General features: G+C 40.8%; 1 protein-coding gene across 3 annotated transcripts; it reads right to left on the bottom strand.

The window, feature by feature from the left end:
* Nucleotides 1-215: 215 nt before the first annotated feature.
* On the bottom strand, nucleotides 216-23,771 carry NADSYN1 (NAD synthetase 1). Of its 3 annotated transcripts, none has more exons than XM_001506038.5 (21): nucleotides 23,544-23,770; nucleotides 21,418-21,478; nucleotides 18,868-18,984; nucleotides 18,119-18,172; nucleotides 16,225-16,314; nucleotides 15,127-15,178; nucleotides 14,856-14,944; nucleotides 13,759-13,876; nucleotides 13,405-13,536; nucleotides 12,371-12,445; nucleotides 10,998-11,122; nucleotides 10,675-10,723; nucleotides 8,737-8,839; nucleotides 6,315-6,483; nucleotides 5,226-5,361; nucleotides 4,586-4,692; nucleotides 4,149-4,280; nucleotides 3,129-3,198; nucleotides 1,336-1,464; nucleotides 689-865; nucleotides 216-395 (listed from the first exon to the last, which is right to left on the bottom strand). In XM_001506038.5, exons 1-21 carry the CDS (start codon nucleotides 23,626-23,628, stop codon nucleotides 342-344), a joined length of 2,124 nt encoding a protein of 707 aa, XP_001506088.1. In that variant the 5' UTR covers nucleotides 23,629-23,770; the 3' UTR covers nucleotides 216-341. The 3 variants fall into 3 exon arrangements, with proteins under 3 accessions (XP_001506088.1, XP_028917014.1, XP_028917013.1); XM_029061181.1 differs by lacking the exon at nucleotides 23,544-23,770 and adding an exon at nucleotides 22,117-22,194; XM_029061180.2 differs by lacking the exons at nucleotides 14,856-14,944; nucleotides 15,127-15,178 and having other exon boundaries at nucleotides 23,544-23,771.
* Between the last annotated feature and the right edge of the window lie 619 nt (nucleotides 23,772-24,390).

Raw genomic sequence — 24,390 nt, forward strand, 5'->3', positions numbered from 1 at the left:
CTAAATGCTTGGGTGAGTACAATTTAACAGACATGTTCCCTGCCCACGACAAGTTTCCAGTTTAGAGGATGTAAGTGCCCTGGGTGCAGAAGGGTTGTATTTACTCCGTTTCCAGTGTGTGTCAGTAAGGATGTCCCCATTCTCTCAAATCATGTAAATCTAACATCCTCTGAATATGACAGCTGAATGCTTTCATCTTAGAACTGAAAGTAAACTAAAATTGCTTTCATTTTTATTCACATAAGTAAACATTTGAGTGTATACTCATTCCCTTAGTGATGTTGAGGTAAATTAGTCTTCGAAATTATTTATTTCAGTGAGTGGCACTATCAACAGAACAATCAATCCAAATCTTCAAGGCTGTTTTGCACTTCCTCACTTTCTAGTTTGAGAACCTGTAGAGAAAAAGGTGCTGATAAATATTTTTTAAAATGTATTTTCTCTATTTTACGTTAGAGCCAGAAGCCCGCTTCCAGCTCCGCAAGTAAGAATGCCAAAGTGTTCTGATGGCCTCTTAAAATATTCAAGGTCCAAAAACATTCCACTTTCCAGAGTGACACCAAACATTCTGAGTAATGTTCATTTTCTTTGAAAGGAAATTGTCCTCTTCTGCACTCAAGATAGAAAAAAGACCAATGTTCTTGCAGGCTGAGATAATGCACAATGAACAAACTTCAGTCTGACATACCTGATTATCTATGCATCTGAACTGCCAAGACCAGGCAGTGTTATATAGAAATGGCCTCAGGTCAAATCTGTTGTCCTCAGGACTGTAGTTTTCCGCATGATATGCAGGAGTGAGTGTTGTCATTTTATGCCTGTTAACTGAATATGATCTGAAAAAGTGTTTAACTTTTTCAGCCACCTGAGTGTATAAAGGATATGGTTTCAGATTAGTAATAGACCCTTAACAGAGATATAAAGCTGATATGCATCTAGAATGGGCAGCACTGAAATCAAAAGAATAAAACCACTTTGCCCATAGTTTAGCAATAATAGCTCTTTAAAAAGGTGGCAAACAAGCAATGCATTCTGATTCCAGATTTTTGCCCCCACACAGAAATAAATGGGAGGAATAGACACATAGCATAACTTCTCCCCCGATTAAACTGTAAGCCCGTCAATGGGCAGGGATTGTCTCTATCTGTTGCCGAATTGTACATTCCAAGCGCTTAGTACAGTGCTCTGCACATAATAAGCGCTCAATAAATATTAATGAATGAATGAATGAATAACTCTATGACTAACATTAGTCAAATCCAAAGCATCACACTTTATTTTCTGAATCTGACAGGCCAAATATACAAGTGAGGGGTTTCTTCGTTCTTTTGTTACCTGCCTTGGAGAGCTGACCTCTTTCCAAATATTGATTAATTTACAAAACATAGTGTAAGGCCCAGCCTTGGTGATCTTCCTTAGTTTCCCATAAACAGAAAGCTCAGCATAAGTCATTCCCATATCCTCCTAAAATGACAAAAAGAAATCAACACTCTTTCAAACTGAAAATCTCATTCTGAAAGGAATAGAATGACCTGCTTAATTTGATCAATAGGGGGAAAGAGCAATGCTTTAGGAGAATTTCAAAGAGGAGATGAATAATAAATAATTATCCCCTGTTGGAGTTTTGAGGTTCAGGACCTAAATGGAGGTCTTTCAACAAGATTGTGATGCACAAAAGTAGAGAGGATTGTATTTAATGGAAATTTTGATAAAAATCAAAGCAAGACAGCTCAAATAAATGAAATTACAATAAAAACTCTTACAGACTAAACAGTGTTTCCCAAATTTTCCTATCTTCTGTTCCAATTTGCCAGTGTCTTCTCTATCGTTCCTTATTCAGCCTTGGGCCTCCCTCTAAATCCATCTTTATTCTGACTCTCCCATAAAACACAAACCTCCAGAGCAAGTTTTAATCACAATTCCTGGTTCTTGGTTTTAAAGACAGTACATATTCTTTCTTTACATTTCTAAAATCCCCACCTTTGGGTCCCCCAATTCCTTATCCCAGGTGTTCCAAAAGCCTTTCACCTCACACAAGGACAAAAGACGTTCTAGCATCTCTGAAATGACAGCTAAACACAAGCTCAGCCCAGTTTGAGCTTGTTGGTTGAATAGAACATATACCTGGCCAGAAGCCCTGGTCAGCTTTAGCCAAGTGTCCGCCACTTAGTGACACTTAGTGACTGCACAAGGATTTAAAGACACACTTAACTTTTTCTTATTCTTTCTAATTTGTTCCATTAGATTGTAAGCTTCTTAAGGATAGGGGCTATGTCTTTGGCTTCTATCACAGTTTCCCAAACATTTAGTACAGAACTTCCCACACCCCAGGCACTCAGTAAATATCACTCATTTTTGCCTGAATGGAACTGCTATGTTTACTAGGAGCACCCTATCCTCCTGAACCAAACACTGGCCAGATGAGCCCAACTCTATTTGCAGATAAACAATGATGAGTCTGACAGATGGTCTTCTACAATATACATTTTTTAATAGCACTTGTTCAGCTCTTACTCTGTGCCAGGCACTCTATTAAATGCTGGGGTAGATACAAGCTCATTAGGTTAGACATATGGAGCTCACAATCAATCCCCATTTTACAGATGAGGTAACTGAGGCATAGAGATGTTAAGTGACTTGTCCAAGGTCACACATCAGACAAGTGGCAGAGCCAGATTTAGATCCCAGGTCCTTTTGGCTTGTTAATCAGTTAACTTCTTTATGCCTCAGTTTCCTCACCTGTAAAACTTTTGTTCTCCCCTCAACTCTTTGCCTGTGAGTCCCATGTAGGAGGGGACTGGGTCTTATCTGATTATACTACTCAGTACTTAACCACAATTATTACAATTGTGGTGGTGGATGGGGGATAAAACCCAGTTGGAACCATCTGCTAGGATGGACAAAGACAATGAATGTACCCCAGAAGCTGCCTGTGGACTTTAGAAGAAGCAAACTATGGCCTGCATCTCCATCTCCTGGATACTTGTAAATAAGAAACCACTTGGGGACAGCACTAGGCTGCAGGAAAGACAACACATCAATAAGGACTTAGTACAGTGCTCTGCACTCTTTAAGCACTCAACAAATACCACTGATTGACAGACTCCTTCGAAGTCACCGCCCATTACCTCATCAGTTTGAGTCATTTTTCCATCTGCTAAAGGCTCTAACTCAGCAGTAGGAGGAGCTTTCAAAATGCTGTGACAGAAAAATCCAGATATTAACGGTTGTAGCTGCTGAACAGTAAACCCCTTTGGGAGGAAATATCAGTAAAAGAGCTTATACATCATGAATTGGGTGTAAGGCTTTTATATCTTCCTGCTTGGCAGAAATGGCATCTTAAATGAGTAAGATCAAGTAGCACTCTACTATTTATACATAAGCAAAACTAAATTGATATGTTTCATGACACTATACCCTGATTGATAGTTAACTGGTTCCATGAAAAGCAAATGAGCAACAATGTACTAGTTTCCTACACAAGATCTTTAAGTGTATTAATGTCCCAAGATCCAAAAAATGGCTAAAACAATATAAAAATACTGAGATACAGTGATTTTAAAAACACACCAAATACACAATGAAAATTATGTGACAGTTCTTAATTTTCAGTGTTATCTCACATTGTATTCAGCAAAATGGCACCTCATGTTAATAGATTTCCCATTATCTATGCTAAACTGATGTCATTATCTAAAGGTAAATTGAAATTGACTCTAGTTACTCTACCAACACAGTCTAAATACTTCCTGGGAAGGAGGGGAGAGGTTCTTAAAACAAGGTAAACATCACAGTAGTACATCACAGTATTATCTCACAGTGAAAGAGTATTCTGAAAGTAAAACGACTGCAGCATAATGGACTTCTTTTTTGCTGTGTTTTCTTTTTTACCTAAACCAATTGGAACTTAATTATTTTACGGTCAAAGAGGACTGAAAGGACTGAATTTAATTACTGCATTTGATGTAATTATCATATCTCTAGACAGGGCCTAGCACATAGTAAGCACTTAATAAATACCATTCAAAAATAAAAGACCACAACGGAACTGGGACAAAAATCACTGAAACTGCATTGCAATTTTCACTGCTTCCTCTAGCTGCAAAAAAAAAAAAAAAGGTAGAATTAAACCTCAAAATGCTACTTACCTTATTAGTGCTGCAAGTTGGAAATGTTCTATGCAATACTGGAGGAAGCTTTTCAAATCTGTCTTGCTGATTCCTCCTATAGGATTAATATCAGCACTGGAGCAATCATACTTGGTCAGATAACCCTGAAGGCTGAAGTGAAATAAAATTAATCAACAATTCCAATTAAAGCAGGAATAAGGCATTTGACATTCATCTCACTTTAGGGAAGTTACAATTGAGCAGTTTTAAAAAGGAAACAACAAAGCCAAACATCAAAATTTGCTGATTTGGAGGGACATTTAACTAGGATTTCTCTTGGGTTCCACTTTGTTCATCTGTAAAATGGGAATAATTCTATTTCTCAACTACAGTTGAGTGCTAAACTGGAATAAAAATAATCTTCAAAAGGCATGTATTTATCCTGTAAATATGATTTAATGATATGTTGCACATACCATTCATCCACATTTGCTGAGCCAATCACAAGAAGTCCTCCTTGAATTCCCCGTGACCAGAGACTCAGTTGAGCAAAAAGGTATGCAAGGACCATTCTTACTCTAGCCTACAGAAAGCAGGTAGAAGGGAAAAAAGAGGATGCATAGCATGAACTAATTTTAAGAGGAAAAAGCTTCCTAATCTTCTCTACTGCATGAGAAAAAGTGTTTCATCTCAACTACTATCCCTTCAATAAAGGAAAACTAATATTAGTAAAGTTTTATAATAATACTACTACTTGTTTTTAAGGGCTTACTATGTGCAAAATAGCGGGAGTAGCCTGTGAATCAGAGAATCTAGGTTTTGATCCTGGCTCTGCCACTTGCCTGTTTGTGACCTTGGGCAAGTCACTTAATTAACCTGTGTTTCAGCTTCCTCATCTGAAAAATGTGGCATTCATTTTGCTGCCTCATCTGCAGCAAGGGCTATAACTGCCCCAGCACTTAATACAGTGTACACTTAGTATAGAATAAGTACTTCAAGTACTTAAAAAAATGAGAAAGCAGACTGGCCTAGTGAAAAGACCATAGGCCTGGGAGTCTCTCTCTCTCTCACACACACTCTCTCTCTCTTTTTTTCTCTCTCTCTCTCTCCACTTACCTGCACATTCTGCAGAGCCAGGTTTTCTCTACCACTTCCTCCATGGGTCCGAAACTGTGGAGTTCTACCCGTCACCATGCTAAAAATCCCTAAAATGGCTTTCACTGCTCCATCTATGTTCAGATTGATATGATAGCTGAAAAAATGGAACAGAAAATCTATTTTAAGCATTAAGAAGGATAATAGCTCAAATACGTAGGGTAGATATTTTATCGTTTGTTATTACTATTACTACTATTAATAATAATAATGATATTTGTTAATTCCTTATCATGTGCCCAACACTAAGTGCTGGGATAGATACAAGATAAACAAATTGGACACAGTCCCTGGACCACATGGGGTTCAGAGTCCAAGGGAGAGGGAGAAAAGATATTTACCATTTTACAGATGAGGTAACTGAGGCTCAGAGAAGTTAAGTGACTTGCCTAAGGCCCGACAATATACAGTGGCAGACTTGCAATTAGAACCCAGATCCTCTGACTCCCAGCCCCATGCTCTTTCCTATAATCTTCTAGAATAGTCTGGTTCAGCCAGCCTATTCATGCAACAGCCAGAAGGCCAACCTAAACTTCAGTAGAAGATACTAGTGTCATTCCTGTATGGAGATCTCTGCTGGTGACCTAGACTGTAAGCTTGTTGTGGGTAGGGAATGTGTCTGTTTACTGTTGTATTGTACTCTCCCAAGCTCTTAGTACAGAGGAAGCACTCGGTAATACAACTGAATTGAATGAATGAATACCACAACCCTGGCCTGCTTTGCTCTCTGCCTTTCACTCACATCTCCTCATACTTTCCTCTTTTTAATAATAATTATGCTATTTTGTAAGCACTTATTACATTCCAAGCACTCCTAGAAACTTGGCAGAGGAACGAGATAATCAGGTTAGACTCAGTCCCTGTCCCACTTAGGGTTCATGATCTAAGTAAGACTCTCACTGCAACTGCTGTGTTTTTTTTCCCCCACTTTCCTGGATCTCTTTTACTGCTCCTGTTCTTATATTCCCTTCTAAAGAACTCCTACACACCAAAAATTTGACTGTGAACTCTTTCCTTTACAGGGTCGGGCCTAATATCTATGCCACCTACCTGCCAATTTGTTTGGCCAACTCTTTTGCTCTGTTGCGTGTTGCCTCAGAGGAGTTCTCGCTAGCCATGTAGCAGGTGGTAAAGATGCGTCCACAAAGTTCCCTGGGATCCTCAGGAGTGTAGGCATCATTATATACTATTTTACGCACATCAGCCAAAACCTGTTGATCTGAAAACATCCAGTTGCAGAAGTTAAGTAAAATTTCATCAATGGAGTTTATTCACAAGGATCACCTTCATTTCTAGCACAAAGAAAGCTATTTGGCAGCTGTGTGCAAACTGTGTCATCCTGCAGAGCATTTAATATATCGCTTCAAACAGCAAACTTTGTGAAGCCACTTGCCTCATAAGGAACATATCATTCTTTTCCAAGATTTTTCAGGGCTCCCACATGGTCTTTGCGAGTATCTGGTCCCCTTGCTGAGCACGTGGGAGGCAACAGTCTAGTGGATAGGGCATGGGGATGGAAGTCAGAGACCTAGGTTTTGGCGCCCGCTATCCCTCTAGCTTGCAGAGAGACCCTGAGCACTTAACTGCTCTATGCTTCAGTTTCATTATCTGAAAAATGGGGGCAGTAATTCCTACTTCCCCTTACCTCACAAGGATGTTGAAAGGAAAATATGAGCAGGTGGCCTAGTGGAAAGAGCACGGGCCCGGGTTCTAATCTTGACTCTGCCACTTGACTGCTGTGTGACCTTGGGAAAGTCACATAACCTCTATACCTCAGGCTCCTTATTTATAAAATGGGAATTCCTCCCTCCCTCTTTCACGGGCCCAACTGTGAAACGGACTTTGTCCAACCTGATTATCTTGTATCTCTCCAGTACTTAGTACAGGACTTGGCACATAGTAAACACTTTACAAATATCCCAATTATTATTAAAAGGAGGAAAGAGTAAAGAGATATGAAGGTCCAGTACCTGGTGTTTAAGAAATGCCTCTATTGTTATAAGTATTCTTCAAATATTACTCAAAAAAATAAGGTAGTATAATGTGTGTGATGAGTAATGACAACTGAACAAATACAAGGTGTTGTAACTGAACAACCAATAGTATTTCAAGGACAGGGAAAATGTGCAGAACAATTTACAAACTGCATGGGACAGTATAAAGAAATAAAAGATAATCCCTATCCTTGGAGGAGTTTAAGATCTAATGGGGCCTCAGAACCTAAATGACCTCGGGCAAACTGGGTCAAGATAGTTTACTTTGGCTTATCTTTCAGATTTAGAGACAATCTGCAACACGGATTTACATACAACCTTTGCTCATCACATTGAGTTCTCTGCTTTATCTCAGTTCCTGATATAAAGCACAATGAACATGATTAAAGTACTGAGGCCACTCCCCACCCCCAGGGTAACTAGCCAATGAAGGACCCAAAGATAGAGACTAGCAAAGAAGCAGCAAGGTGTAGTGGATAGACCATGGGCCTGGGAACCAGAAGGTCATAGGTTCTAATCCCTAGTCCACCATTTGTCTGCTGTGTGGCCTTGGGTGAGTCACTTCACTTCTCTGTACCTCAGTTATTTCATCTATAAAATGGGGATTGAGATTGTGAGCCCACACGTGGGAGAAGAACTGTATCCAAACCGATTTGCTTGTATCCACCTATGCACTTAGTATAGTCCCTGGCATATAGTAAGTGCTCAATAAATACGACTGAATGAATGAAAAGTGCTTAACAAATACAGTGCTTAACAAATACCATAGTTATTTTTATTATTCAATCTGCTTGCTAAATCTTTATCTTTACATTGTTAACATTTATGGATTATAATTCAAACCTGGCTCTATGGATCTCAACAACACAATTTTTCAACTAATGATTCTTCTCCTCATCTGTTCCGCCCAATAAAGGGTCCCCCACTGGAGAGCACTTAGTCTGTGAGTCTCAGGCAGGACAGGGACTGCATTCAACCTAATTAACCTTAGCACTCAGTGTTTGATGCATAGTAAGCACTTAAATACCATAAAAAAGCAGTACTCTGGAGCAGTTGATCCCATTGGAATGCCCCGTCAAATTGTGGGGCTTAGGAGTTTCCCCGGTGTCCAAAAAACTTAGCAGAAGACTGCAATCTTTGGAATGTTCCCACATTTGGCAGGAGGTGATAAACGTCCCCTGGGCTGTTCCTTATGGCTGACTGTTTCCACACCAAAAAAACTGGACAGAAATGTTCTAGAACTTGTGAATTCATTTCTAGTTCTTGACAACCACAAGTTTTATTTAGAGTGCTGCTGGACCCTCAGTTCAACTTGGCTGATTCTCACTGCTCCTACTCATCCTTTACATACACTGCTATAGTTCCCTTGACTGCCTAAGCCTGTACTTTCCTCAATGGGTAACCCATAATGCTTCTTCATAATATTTTTGGCCTTAAGAATTAGCCACCCTGGAATTCTAGCCAGCAACAACACTTACTTCCATTCTTCACAGCCAGACAAACTTGGTGGCACATGGAATACACAATACATGCTGAGGAAGAGCTATCCATTCCGCCACTAAGTGGGAGGAAAAATCCAGCCTTGAAAGACCAAATAGAAAGAGTTGTAAGAAACACCAAACTCCTTAAAAAGAAACAAAACTGCAAGTTAATCAAATTTTTGTTGCAGAATAGAAGTCTTGTAACTTTCAAAACAGATGCATCAAAAGGAAAAAAATGCATTTATAGAAATATTGAAATTGAATGATATAGGATCCATAAAAAAGTGATCTCCACTTTTCCCTACAAATAAATAGAGTTATCTCAATCCCAGCCCTCCCCACAAAAGTTAGAGGATGGTAAAGCATAGGCAGGGAGTTTGATTGAAAAGCTGCCAGTAATAATTTCCAAAAGAGTCAACTGGGTAAGCAAGACAAATGCAGACTTTCACACAATGAGTAGTGGCTGCTGGGAATTATTAAATACATTCATTCATTCAATTGTACTTATTGAGAGCTTACTGTGTACAGAGCAGTGTACTAAGTGCTTGGAAGAGTACAAAACAACAATAGACACATTCCGTGCTCACAGTGAGCATACAGTCTAAAGGCTGGGGGAAACAGACATCAATATAAATTAATGATTTACAAAAATGTACATAAGTGCTGTGGGGGTGGGAGGGAGGAAGAACAAAGAGAACAAGTCAGGGCAACGCAGAAGGGAGTGGGAGAAGAGGAAAGGGAGATTTAGTCAGGGAAGGCCTCTTGGAGAAGATGTGCTTTCAATAAAGCTTTGAAGCAGGGGAGAGTAATTGTCGGATTTGAGGTAGGAGGGCATTCCAGGCTACAGGCAGGACTGAGTGAGGGGCCGGCAGTGAAACAGAATAGCATGAGGCACAGTGAGAAGGTTAGCATTAGAAGAGTGAAGTGTGCGGGCCAAGTTGTACTAGGAGAGTAGTGAGGTGAGGTAGGAGGGGGCAAGGTGATTGAGTGCTTTGAAGCCAATGGTGAGGAGTTTTGTTTGATGGGGAAGTGGATGGGCAATCGCTGGAGTTTTTTGAGGAATGGGAGACATGTCCCAAATGCTTTTGTAGTAAAATGATCTGGACAGCAGAGTGAAGTATGGCCTGGAGTAGGGAGAGTCAGGAGGATGGGAGATCAGCCAGGAGGCTGATGCAGTAATCCAAGCAGGATAGGCTGAGTGACTGTAATAATAATAATAATGATGATGGTATTTGTTAAGCGCTTGCTATGTGCAGAGCACTGTTCTAAGCACTGGGGTAGATACAGGGTAATCAGGTTGTCCCACATGAGGCTCCCAGTCTTAATCCCCATTTTACAGATGAGGGAACTGAGGCACAGAGAAGTTAAATGACTCTCCCACAGTCACACAGTTGACAAGTAGCAGAGCTGGGATTCGAGCCCATGGCCTCTGCCTCCCAAGCCCGGGCTCTTTCCACTGAGCCACGCTGCTTCTCTTGTACGACAGGAAGGATGGTGGTGCCATCTATAGTGATGGAAAAGTCAAGGGGAAGACAGGTTTGCGTGGAAAGATAAGGACTTTTGTTTTGGACATACTGAGCTTGAGTTGACGGGAGGACATCCAAGTAGAGATGTTTTGAAGGCAAGAGGAAATGTGAGACTACAGAGAGATCAGGGCTGGAGATGTAGATTAAGGTATCATCTGCATAGAGGTGGTAGTTGAACCAATGGGAGTGAATGAGTTCTCTAAGGGAGTGGGTGCAGGCGTAGAATTGAAGGGGACCCAGAGGGACCCCCACAGTTAGGGTGTCCCGCTGCAAAGAAAGACACACCAGGATGGCTAAAGACTATAACTTAGATGAATGCAACTGTTTCTACTCACTATAAAGTAACTATTTATAAAGCCCCCAGCCACTGTAAATAGAAAAAACACACTGTAGAAATTTGCACTCTCACCTGTTGACTACGTCTTAAATAATCCCAGAGCCAACAGGCGGGTCCAAGGCTGAAAATGAATCAAGTATATAGTGTATCAAGACAACAGTAGCAATGTGATACATTTAACCCCTTAATTCAAATGAAATTATTGGCAAGTTCCTAGATATAAAATTAATTCTAAAACCAAAAACTGAAAAGGAAAACCTGACAGAATATGAGTTCGAAGAATACAGATCTTAATTTTGCCATGGGTATGATTTAAAATGAATTATTCCAAGGAAAAACAATCTCAACAAAGGTGTCTAATAAATAACTGAATGCTTTGCTTGGGGTGAGATTACCTGATCTCCTCCTCTGGACTATGATATTGCCATTGAATAGGCTCAGAAACTGCATCAGCATCATCATCATGACAGGACAGAGCAAAATCGACCTTCACTCTGGGATAGGGATTCGCTCTGCTGGCCTGATTAAAAGAAGATTAAATCATTCAGTGTTCATGAGACAATTATTAATTAAAACCTTTCGAACTTATCAATCAACCAACTGCATTTACTGCTTATCAGTTAATCAGTCATATTACTTATGCAGAGTGTATTAAGCACCTGGGAGAGTACAATATAACAGAGTCAACAGACCATGCAGCTGCCCACAGCCTAGTGGAGGAGAGACATATTTATATATATATATATATATATATATATATTATGGAAATATACATAAGTGCTGTGGGACTGGGGGAGGGGATAAATAACAGGTGAAAGTGTCAGGTCAATGCAGAAGGGAGTAGAAGTGGAAATGAGAGCTTAACTGGGAAAGGCCTCTTGAAGAGATATGCTTTTAATAAGGCTTTGAAGGTGGGGATACTGATTGTATGTCAGACATGAAGTGGTAGGGTGTTCCAGGCCAGAGGCAGGACGTGGGTGAGATGTCAGCAGCAAGATAGACAAGTCTGAGGAACAGTGAGTAGGTTGGTGTTAGAAGAGCAAAATATTCAGGCTGGGTTGAAGTAGGAAATCACAAGTGATGTGACTTGCCCAAGGTCACACAGCTAAAGAGTGGCAGAGTTGGGATTAGAACCCATGACCTTCTGACTTCCAGGCCCATGCTCTATCCATTACACCATGCTGTTTCTCAGGAGCGGATGAGTTCTCCAAAGTGTAGATGGAGAACAAAAGAGGACTAGAACTGAGCCTTGAGGGTCTCTCAGAGTTCAGTGGTGGGAGGCAGAAGAGTAGCCTGTGAAAGAGACTGAGAATGAGTGGCCAGAGAGATAGGAGGAGAACCAGGGGAAAACAGTGTCAATGAAGCCAAGGTTGGATAATGTTTCCAGGAGAAAGGGATGGTCGACAGTGCTGAAGGCAGCTGAGAGATCGAGGAGGATTAAGATGAAGTGGAGGCCAATGGATTTGGCAAGAAGGAGATAATTGGTGATATTTGAGAGAACAATTTCTATGGTGTGAAGGGGACATGGCAGATTGGAGTGGGTCAAGGAGAGAATTAGAGGAGAGTAAGTGGAGAGAGCAGGTGCAGACAACTTGCTCATTCACTTAATAAGAGATTTATAAAATAGCTATCTAATTAAAAACATTTTCCCAAACAAGATATTCAAATATTCTCCAATAAAGTACAGAACAGAGAATTTTAAATATTTAAAATATATAATCTCAACTTTTATTAAATATAAAAGTAGCACATATGGAAGGATTCTCACCATTAATCCACGGGATGAAATCTCTGCCCTATAGCTTCGTACATCTTCTAAATCCAGTGTTGCAGTAAGAACTTCCTGAGAAAAGAAAGTTTTCAGACAACTTCATTTCATTTATTTTCCACTTATTTAAATATTTAAAGACTTTTACAAAAGTCTGCCCAATTACCCAAAACAACTTCCAAGCGTTCTAATGCTTCAACGTATTAAAACAGCTCTCTATTCACTTATTATACCAATATCCCTTTGGGTTTTTTTTTCTAAATTCTTCCTCTTCACCTATAGTACTAGGGCTCTCCTTGTTACAAGATTACTTGAGGAATATTTACTGAACTTGGTGCCTGAACAATTCTTACTATAAAAATCAAATTTGTTTTAGAAGCTGGAGAAGCAACATAGCCTAGTGAATAGAGTACAGGCCTGGGAGTCAGAAGGACCTGGATTCTAAGCCCAGTTCTGCCACTTGTCTGTTGGACAAGTCATTTCACTTTTCTATGCCTCCAGTACCTCATCTGTAAAATAGGGATTAAGCCTGTGAGCCCCATGTGGGACAGGGACTGTGTCCAACCCAATTTGCTTGTATCCATCCCTGCACTTAGTACAGTGTCTGGCATATAGTGAGTACTTAGCAAATACCACAATTATTATTACTAGCTCATCTGTTTATAATTATCTAGATCTAATACCTGCCTATTAAATTCTTCAAGTAAGCATCTTGCTGGGTACCATTTCTCCCAGTCAATGATATTTCCTGAGCATTTACTGTTTGCAGAGCACTGTACTAAGTACTTGGGAGAGTATAATGCTGGTTACATTCTCAGGTTCAGAAAAAAACATTAAGTACAGCAATACCAATTTTTTTTTGCAGGGGGAAGGGGGTTGCTTTTTATTTTCTTTTGTGGTATTTGTTTAGCTCTTCCTATGTGCCAGGCATTGTTAATAAGGCAGGGCAAAGAGGCAGAGTCACAATGTAACAAGTCTGTGAGAGATAAGACAAAGTAGATCCAGAGCATAAAACATAAGGAAAAGTCCATTACCACATCATCCAGAGAAAACTGAGATCCCTGAGCAACAATAGCTCCATTCACAGATATCATGGCACAGCCATCATAGTAGAGCCGGTCACCATCACAGCCTTTCTGATTCGCTAAGACATAAATTCCACCATTCTAAAAATGAAAAAAGATCTTCTGAAATACTGTTTTCTTGCAGTCATAAATGGTACTTGCAGAGAGATCCTTTTAAAATGACAAAGGATAAAATGATAAAGACAACATTGGATAAAAATGTGGGATAGTGTGGCCATCATTATGTATTGTTTCCAATTTGCAAGGGGTTCCCCCAAATCCCTCCATAATCAGAAAAGTTCTGTCCTGTGCTTGCAGACGTACCTTTGAGGTGGCCATGTTTACCAAATCAACTCTGGTGTAAGCTTTCCTTAGAGTATGGTGACTTCCTGAGGCATTTGTGAAGATTTCAACCCCATCCAGTCCCATTTCAATGTGAGGGCTGAAAATGGAGAATTCCCAAAGACCCTGGTCAAAGAGCTAAAAGGCCTAGAGAGATGATCAGGTGACCAATCCCCACATCACACAAAGCCATACCCAGCCATCCCAGACAGATGAAAGTTGATTCTATTTATAAAGACCTCCACACCTTCCCTCAGAAATCTATTCCAGTACAGTGCTCTGCACATAGTAAGCGCTCAATAAATAAATACTATTGAATATTCCAGTGCTTGGCAATGCATACTCTTAGGAATTCTTCCTTATACTAAGCTATATATTTCATGTGGCAATTTAAAGTTTTTAATAGTATGTTAAGTGCTTACTATGTGCCAGGCATTATCAGGCTCATAGTCTTAATCTCTGTTTTACAGATGAAGTGACTGAGGTACCGAGAAGTGAAGAGACTTGTCCAAGATCACATGACAGACCAGTGGTGGAGCCAGGATTTTAACCCAGGTCCTTCTGACTCCCAGACCTATACTTCAGTCACTAGCCCACACTACTTCTCAAGAATCCTTCTTAGTTTAACTAGAGTACTATTTTGCTTATTCACGGTGTACATTTTTTTAAATTTTTTCCTTTCCATGCATTTGTGAAGTTTACTGTCTCCCCAAGACTTGAGCTTAGTGACCACATCTCCAATAAGAGGACAGAATTCTGATCCTATATATTTCAAGGAGTGAGCATCTTCCCTTATTTTTAGTTTGGTGTTACCTAAAAACTCAATAAGCCCATTCTCTCTCCTAGAGTCCAGACTTTCTAGAACTACGCCCCCCAGGCATTCATTACATTTCTGTCACCCAGTTAAGTAATTTTCTGCCTTTAGAAATTAACCAACAATATGGTAAAGGTAAAGTTTTAGAAGATGGCAAGTCAACTAACCACCTCCAAAATAATGGGAATTATTAAAAAATAGTAAAATAAAAGAGGAAACAGACTATCCTAGATGAAGAGAAGCTTTTTTGACAATTAAAAACTACCTATATGGAGTCCAAAGCTCTTCACAAACTTCACTTCCTATACAGGTATCTTGAGTTGCCAGCACTGCATCCCCAATAGGAACAGTTTCCTGCATTTATGAAAAAATAAAATAAAATAATAAAATGATGGTTAAAGATTTGGCAGGGGGAGAGGAAGCTGAATACATAAGCTAAATGTATGATTTCTGGAATAAAATATATATTACAACTATCTATTTTATCCTGGGACACTAAGAGATGAGTGTAATTATGCAACATTCCAGATGCCCACCTGTTTTGTAAGCTCTTGGATCATTCTAGGAAGAAAATATTCTTCTATAGTCCTGAAAAAAATTACACAGCGGTGAAGAATACTAATACAGACTACAATGGCCTGGGTTTCTATTTGTAACAATAATAATAATCGCAGCATTTAAGTGCTTATTATGTGCTAAGCATATAGATCCTCATTTTCCCATTTCCTCAATGCAGGCAGATGTCTCCCAGACTTTGGCGGGGACTGTCTACTCTTTTTGGTCGATATTCAGTCTCTTGAGAACCACATCTGCTCCATGATTTTTTTTTCCTATTTCTAGAGGAAATAGCTCCCAATTCTCTCTCCACCAATGATATCCCTCCTTTAATCCAGTCCCAGATCTACCATCAACTACCAAATATCTAACTGGATGCTCTCCCCAACCTCAAACTCACCGTGAATATAAAATTCCTCAGCACTTCCCCATTCTCTCCCTAAACATTTCCTGATTAACATGATCCTATCTGTCCTTCAAGAGCTCAACAGAATATCAGCCATCAAATCCAACCACTGCCTTCTCTATGACAACAGCTTCACTTCTCTGGTAACATTCTTAACGAACCCTAGGTAAACTCACCTTATGGTTCACACCCTTTGACCAATGCCACATGCACGCACATACCCATCTCATTTGACACTGTATCGAGTTCTTTCCAAATACATAAAAACAATTGTATTTATTGAGTGCTTAATGAGTGCACTGTACTAACCTCTTGTTACCGTACCATATAACAGAGTGAGTAGTCACGTTCCCTGCCCACAATGAGCTGTCAGTCTAGAATGGAAAGAACATTCCCTGATCCCCTAGCAGTGCCCTAACCAAAACATGTAGGAAAAACATGCATCATGCAAAAACTGACTATTCATAAACACCCAACCCTCTTTCACAACACCAGTCTATACCTTGCCCAGTGAAAAAGAAAGCAAAATACGCTAAGGGCACGAGCTGAGTAAGGCATTCATTTTTTGTTTTTGTTTTAAATGGTATTTGTAAAGTGCTTACTACATATCAAGCACAATTTTTTTTTTTAAATTCCAAATTATCATTAAGGAGGAAAACTACATCCATCTTACCGAGTCCGTTGCCAAGGAGTAAACCAGCGCATCTCCCTGTAGTTGCCTTCATTCGCCAAGGCCATTTTGGGTCTGATGAGCAGAACTTTCCTAGAAAAATAGTTCAAGGGTAAAGGCATGTCTCACATGCTTCTCAACTACCAATAAAATTTAATGAAAAAAACTGATGGGAAAACCAAAATCAAGCCTTGGCTAAAGGAACACTAAATAACTGATAAAAACATGCTGAGATAAAGAACAGAATGGGGAAAATATTTAAGTCTCAATATTACAAAATGATTGTGCAGTTTAACCACTAACTAGGGCCCGCGTGATAACTAAAGGAAGAAGTGCCTGAGGAGCTGTTCTAGTCAACCAGTGTTTTCACCCCCCCAAAATCCACCATACTCTTGCCCACATGGGAAGTGAAGGTCAGTCAGATCCATTATTGTCTTGCTTCCTGAACCAGAGAACAGAAACTACTGCACTAGGTTAGCTCTCTTTACATGAACAATATTAACTGAGCAGATGTGGCTCAGCCCAATCTATGGATTAATTTCCTCTTTAATAACCCACCAAAATCAATCCATCACATTTACTGAATGCCTACTATGTACAAGAGCACTATACTAAGTGCAATACAACAGAATCAGCAGACACGTTCCCTTCCCACAGTGAGCTCACGATCTAGAGGGGGTCTGCCCTAACTACTCTTAAAGAAATGACAACCACCTGTAGGATTTAGGTAAACACTCTGTTACATAAGAACTCACTCATTACGTAAGAACTCACTGGTTCTTCCTCCTTTCAGTCAATCAATCAATGGGAAGCAGTGTGGCTTAGTGAAAAGAGCAGGGCTTGGGAGTCAGGGGACTTGAGTTATAATCCCAGCTCCATCATGTAGTTACTGGGTGACCTTGGACGTGTCTCTGAACTTTGCAGTGCCTCAGTTCCCTCATCTGCAACATGGGAATTCAAAACCTGTTCTCCCTCTTACTTAGCCTGTGAGCCCCATTTGGGATCTGATTATCTTGTACCTACTCCAGTGTTTAAGACAGTGCTTGGTACATAGTAAGAACTTACAAATACAATTATTATTATTATCACTATGCTCTTACTGTAAATTAATTTAGTGTTGGTCTCACTTGCTGGAGTGTATACTACTTGAGGGCAGGAATCATTTCTACCCACCTTAATGGACTCTTCTAAGGGCTTAATAATAATAATAATAATAATGTTGGCATTTCTTAAGTGCTTACTATGTGCAAAGCACTGTTCTAAGTGCTGGGGGGATAAAAGGTGATCAGGTTGTCCCACGTGGGGCTCACAGTCTTCATCCCCATTTTACAGATGAGGTAACTGAGGCACAGAGAAGTTAAGTGACTTGCCCAAAGTCACACAGCTGACAAGCGGCGGAGCCAGAATTAGAACCCATGACCTCTGACTCCCTAGCCCATGCTTAATTAGTACAGGACTCTACACACAACAGTAGCTTAATAAAAACTATTAAAACCCTTCAAGCCCTTGAAACTTGAGGATAAAATCTACTTGCATGTTACCAACTGGTCATTTCACAGATATACAGGGTGACAGACAGGGCTACAGGATTAACTCAGGTTTTCTATCTCATGAGACTTTTTTCCTGGCAAAAATTTCACATTAAGGAAAACGTTTTGCTGTGGTATTCACCCTATCCACACCCACACTCCCATAATTTCTTATGATATCCTAGTGTACCCAACCCGAACAGGCTCATGTTGTAAAAAGAATTCCCTAACAGTATTCTAGCTAAAACACTTATTGAAAGCATGCATTATAGCAGAACTGAGTATAACAATTAAACAATTATTTTGGGCTGAATTCCATACTTAGCATATAGGATGTGACAAGAAAGCAGATGCCTGTTTAGTCTTACCTGTTTAGGAATATTACTCTACAGTTGTAACGAACATTTCGGTGCATAACAGGCCTGAAAACAGCAATGGTTTGCACAGTCAGTAATAATGGTCAAAACAATTCAAAATATACAAAACTACCAAAAACAGTGTTTTTAAATAAAACCTCTGGAATAAACAGACTTTCTTTTATTTGGTCCAAGGTAATACTGCCCTTCTGAAGTGGCCTTCAAATTACATTTGGAGTCATGGGGCAAGTTACAACTTGAAGAAGGCAGTTTTTCATCCATATGTTTCTAACTCCTTTCCAGAATTCTATATAGTATTTTGATAACACTCTCAAAACCTGTGACAAGCCAGAAAATATCTTCCATTCTAAACTGTATATTCTATTTAATTCCACTAGAATTCATAATAAAAGTTATATAGCACAATCAATTTTTTCACAATGTGTGTTTTGGATAGAATACTGTTAGGAAATTAGGCAACATTTTTCTAACAACATGCATCTATAGGGATAGAATAAGATACGGTGTTGAAAAAAATTCCTCTACCAAGGCATGACTATCCTAACTTGAGGTTTGGCAACAGTGTAAACCCCTAGATTATAAAGCTATCTGAATATCATAAAAAAGCTGCAATGCTTTCAATATATGAAATTGCTGACTCATGTTACTTCAGCTCAGGCATTTTCTACAATCAGTGGTTCTTTTCCACCATAAACTTTTTATTCAGTAAACCCTTCTTTAAAGCTTCTAGTAACACTTACATGCCTACATCACAGATGATATCTTGAGTGACTGGAGAATCCAAAAGTTTGGCCAAAACTTGAAATGAATGTAAATTTGTATCCGACTCAAAATAATGATCAGAACAGCCATAGCCACTGTACACAGAACACACACATTTAAGACAGGAAAACATTTTGGATTTCAGAGTGCATGTTGATTTCTTTGAAATTCAGTATACCAAAAATATCTTATTTCTACAGAAACCTGCATTTTCATTACACAATTGTGGTATTTACTAAGCAATTATTATGTACTAAGCACAGGGTTAACCACTGGGGTTGATACAATACAATCAGATCTGACACAGCACTGGCCCACATGGCGCTCACAGTCTAAGGGAGAGGGAGAACAGTCATTTAATCCCAATTTTCGGTTGATGAAATTGATACACACAGAAGTTAAATGACTTGCTCAAGATCACACTTGTCAGCATTACAACTCACATCTTCTGCTTCTCAAGCCCGTGCTGTTCCCATTAGGTACACTATTTTCACAGAAAGAATCTGATCTTAATTTAACATGATCCATTAATTGGCTTACATAGATGCAACATAGGAAAAGTTTCATACAAGTGAATGGTGTTAGTCACGGTGTGATAATGCTGTTTGCCAGCCTCAGCATCAGCCTTATTGTATTATACTGTGTACTATGTGTTTTGATTATTTTTGCAATTTTACAGTTTTTAATGCAAATATCAATTAAAAGTGCAAAAGTGCAGGGCACTCTACTACTGATGGTCACTTGACTAGTGATGAACATAACAAGAATACAGGAACTTGTACTGCAAAATATCAGTCACATACTTTTGAAACTTAATTCACTTATTCCCAATAACTTAGTGGTCTTTACATGTTTTTTTTTCCAGTAGCACAAAGTTCTTGAAGGCTGTAACACTGTATAAAAGAAATGATTGCATTTCTGGCAGAAAATGATGTCCAGGCTAAGCTACTTTACACCGTATCTCTTGGAAATTTCTGGTCTTAAATTTACAATTAAAAGATTTTTACAAAAATAAAAAGTAAACATCTTTTGACTTTTCAAATTCATTATTGTGTCTCAGATCCATCTGCCCAGGCTCTCCTTGAATCAATTAATCAATGGCACTTACTGAGTGCAGAGCATTGTACTAAGTGCTTAATAATAATAACGTTGGTATTTGTTAAAGCACTTACTATGTGCAGAGCACTATTCTAAGCACTGAGGTAGATACAGGGTAATCAGATTGTCCTATGTGAGGCTCACAGTTAAGCCCCATTTTACAGATGAGGTAACTGAGGCACAGAGAAGTTAAGTGACTTGCCCACAGTCACACAGCTGACAAGTGGCAGAGCCGGGATTCGAACCCATGACCTCTGACTCCCAAGCCCGGGCTCTTTCCACTGAGCCACGCTAAGATAGTAAAGTACAATAGAGTTGATAGACATGATCCCTGGCCAAAGGAGTTTACAGTCTTTAAAGAAAGAAATGAGGATGTGAGCAAGTCAGAAGTCTTCTAAAGCTTGTATAACCCAAACACATTCAGTCCCAAGACTTTCACAATTATATTTAATAGGCATCACTACTGTAAAAAGGGTCAGAAAAGCTGGTAAAATTTTTTAAGATTTCTAAGAACTTTTGCTCTTGATGGATTTGTTTCGAAAGAGATGCAAGGCCTATTCAGGGCAACACACCAAGTGCTTGTGCTCTGAAAGGCACTCTCTCCAGGGTTTCAATGACATGAATTAAGACCCAAATTAAAAATGGATCTAATTTTGGTTTGTGACAATGCCTGAAAAGCACTCCCTTGTGAGTGGATGAACCTGCTCTCTACTTATCCATTTATGACTCGATTTGACTCTACAACTCACTTTTTTTTTTTTTTAAAGATAAGGGATGTGACCTCTGTCATCATCATCACTATCATCACCATCATCACCATCATCACCCTCGGCATTTAATGGGGGCTGCTGAGTGTGACACACTTCATTGAGCAGCTGTGAGAGTATAAAAGAAGTGAAACCTGTCTACTGGCCTCCAGGAGTTTATAAGCGAATGGAAGATCTTGCAGTCTGACTCAAGCACTTTCAATGTGTTAGAAAGAAGAGGGAAGCCTTAGCTTTCATTTCAGAGATCAGAGCAGTCCTGACTGCTAATCGGCAGTGAGATGAGAACAGCCAAAGCTGAAGGAAAGGTGAGAAAGACAAGCTTCACTGGGCTAGAGATCTAGCCTTCTCAGAAAACTGTTAGTAGGCCGCATGGTCTTCCCAGAAAGTTTGGCTTACCTAAAGAAGCACGGATATCGCCCATTTGTCTTCCCCAACAAGGGTGACCACACAGATATTTACTGGAATGCTGTCCTTTTAGAAAAGGAAACTATAAGAAGTAATTTCCTCTGCTTTGGCCATAGCAACAAAATTAAACTGTCCTCATTGATTATTCCATTCAGAACAGATAATAATTTGTCTATGACTACTTAAGTTTTCTAAATGACAACAGGACAAAATTTGGGAGCTGTGTAGGATACCGAAGAAAATCTAAGATATGCTCACCAAATTTCAAGTTCTGGTCCCAGCCTGTATTTTGCTCCTTTTCGTTTTGCAATTTCAATACCTATAAAATGTGGAGAGAGAGAAAAAGAGAGAAAAAGATGACTCCTGAAAAAAATGACAAAGGCCAAGAGATGCTATTTAACAAAATGTGTTAGCTGCCTCCTTAATTATCTTCAAAGTGCTCCATAATTACCCATTCCTTAGCAATAAACCTGGATCATTGACCTGAGGCAAGTAATCGCTACTATCTAGTGTATTCCTGCAATTTCAGAGGGAAAACAAGTCTTGCTGTTGTCCCTGAGGTGTTGCTTTGTCAGGGTTGAGAGCAGCAATATAATGCCAGATGTGGAATTCATTGGTTTCTGGAGTAACACTGAAAGCACCATACTGAAGTCACATGCACATCTTCGATGGTGGAAGTATTGGGTTAGGAAACTTCAGGCTGACAGGCCAGAGTCCTCTTCCCTTCCACATTCCTTTCCAATCCTTTAGGCCTTCATCATTAATTCCCAATTAATGTCCCAATGGGACAAAACAATACCTATGGCTAGGTGATTTACCACATACATGACTGGATTAAAAGTGAAACAAGTGCCTTCATCACATTTTGGCAACTGACTGGTTGTGGATGTTTTCAACCTAGTTTTCTGAGGAATAGCTCTAGGGTGTACGCCTCCCAGAGTCTAGCTTGGGCCTCACCTCTGGATCTGGATCTTGCTCCGTTGCACTTTGTCACCTCATTGAAAGAGGGCAGGGCAGGCTGCAACCAGTAATACTTTTGGGAATACTGCAAGATCAATTGATCAGTGGTGTTTATTGAACGCTTACTGTGTGCAGAGCACTGTCTTAAGCGCTTGGGAGAGTACAATAGCATTGGGAGCCACGTTCCCTGCCCACCAAGAGCTTGCAGTCTTTGAACTTTTCAGAGTCTGCAACACCGGGAGTGGTCCACGCCGGTTTTGTCAGAGTAATAATAATAATAATAACAATAATGATAGCATTTGTTAAGCGCTTGGTATGTGTGAAGCACTGTTCTAAACGTTGGAGAGGATAGAAGGTGACCAGGTTGTCCCACGTGGGGCTCACTGCCTTAATCCCCATTTTACAGATGAGGTAAATGAGGCCCAGAGAAGTTAAGTGACTTGCCCAAAGTCACACAGCTGACAAGCGGAAGAGCCAGAATTAGAACCCATGACCCCTGACTCCCACGCCCGGGTTCTCTCTACTGAGCCACGCTGCTTCTCATCAGGAATGTCCAGCTTAGTGGCAAGAGCCCGGGCTTGGGAGTCAGAGGAGATGGGTTCTCTAATTCCGCCTGCACCACTTGTCTGCCACGTGACCGGGGGGGGGGGGGGCAAGTCACTTCACTGTGCCTCAGTTACCTCATCTGGAAAATGGGGGTTGAGTGTGCGCTCCATGTGGGACAGGGGTTGTGTACAACCTGATCAACCAGTATCCACCCCTGCGTTTGGAGCAGTTCTTAATAATAATAATGTTGGTATTTGTTAAGCGCTTACTATGTGCCGAGCACTGTTCTAAGCGCTGGGGTAGACACAGGGGAATCAGGTTGCCCCACGTGGGGCTCACAGTCTTAATCCTCATTTTACAGATGAGGTAACTGAGGCACCGAGAAGCTAAGTGACTTGCCCAAAGTCACACAGCTGACAAGTGGCCGAGCCTTCTTGGTACATAGTTAGAGCTTAAATACCATAATGATTATTATGATATTCAGGGCAGAGAAGAGAACTAGGGCAAGAGATAGGCAGGCCTAGAAATTGGAGGCCTTGGAGGCGGTTGCTTCCTGGCCCTGCAACTGATTCGTTCCCCTGGGAGCTCTTGCAGGCAAAGGGAAGAGGGAAAGGGGAGGAGAAAAAAACAGCGCGCCAGACCAGGACCCAGGAGCCTCCTCTCCTCTCTCCAAACTCAGCTTTACCTTTCCTCTCCCCCTCTACCCTGCAAGCTCCTTGCGGGCAAGGAATGTGTCTGTTTCTTGTTGCACTGCACTCTCCCAAGCGCTCAGCACGACCTCAGTTAATACGCTCGACTGCCTTTCTCGTCCTTCCCACTGCAATCGCTTCTGTCCGTCGACCTCGGGGCCGGGGTTTCTCCCTCCCCCGCGTACTCACTCTTTAAAATCCTTTCCAAATTGCCTTCGAAATCCAGGGCCCACTGATTGAGGGCGCAGGTGGCCACCGTCACCTTCCGACCCATGCCGGCGGGCGGACCGGTTGCCGCAGGGCCGAGGCCCGGTGCAGTCCTGTCCTGGCTCGAGCACTGTGCCAAGCACTGTGCCAAGCACTGTGCCGTCCCTGCGAGAGCAGTAGCGACGACAATCCCGGCGACGGAGGCGGCTCTTCCGGCTCGGTTTAATTTCTCACTTCCTGCGACTCCTTTTCCCCTCCCCAACCCTGCAGCCCCGAGCGAGCAGCGGGAGAGGCCTCGGTTTGGACGAGCTCCTTTTCCATCGTTTCTCTCCTCTCTCCTTACCCTGCACAGTGCTCTCAAAGCAGAAGCAAATAACGATCATGCTCATTCAGTCGTTTTTATTGAGCGCTGACTCTGTGCGGTGCACTCTACTACTACTACTAATGTTGGTATTTGGCAAGCGCTTACTACGTGCAGAGCACTGTTCATCAGGTTGTCCCACGTGAAGCTCCCGTCTTAATCCCCATTTTACAGATGAGGTAACTGAGGCCCAGAGAAGTTAAGTGATTTGCCCCCATTTGCACAGCTGACAAGTGGCAGAGTGGGCATTAGAACCCATGACCTGTGACTCCCAAGCCAGGGCTTTTTCCCCTGAGCCACGCTGCTTCTCTAAGCGCTTGGAAAGTACAATTCAATAATAATGATGGGTACTTGTTAAGTCCTTACTGTGTATCCAGCACTGTTCTAAGGGATACGAGTTAATCAGGTTGGCCCAATCCCTATCTCACACGGGGCTCACAGTCTCAATCCCCGAGGCCCAGAGTCCCA

The sequence above is a fragment of the Ornithorhynchus anatinus genome, chromosome 3 (genome assembly GCF_004115215.2).
Source record: "Ornithorhynchus anatinus isolate Pmale09 chromosome 3, mOrnAna1.pri.v4, whole genome shotgun sequence".
In the NCBI taxonomy this organism is placed as follows: Eukaryota; Metazoa; Chordata; class Mammalia; order Monotremata; family Ornithorhynchidae; genus Ornithorhynchus; species Ornithorhynchus anatinus.

What these genes read in the sequence shown, in the direction of transcription:
- NADSYN1 (XM_001506038.5), bottom strand. Translation starts at nt 23,628, where the DNA reads ATGGGTCGGAAGGTGACGGTGGCCACCTGCGCCCTCAATCAGTGGGCC. An exon ending in AGTCCAGAGGAGGAGATCAG is followed by an intron (nt 10,724 to 10,997) that starts GTAATCTCACCC and finishes ATTCATTTTCAG; the next exon opens with CCTTGGACCCGCCTGTTGGC. An exon ending in TGGCTCTGCAGAATGTGCAG is followed by an intron (nt 4,693 to 5,225) that starts GTAAGTGGAGAG and finishes TGCTTTCTGTAG; the next exon opens with GCTAGAGTAAGAATGGTCCT.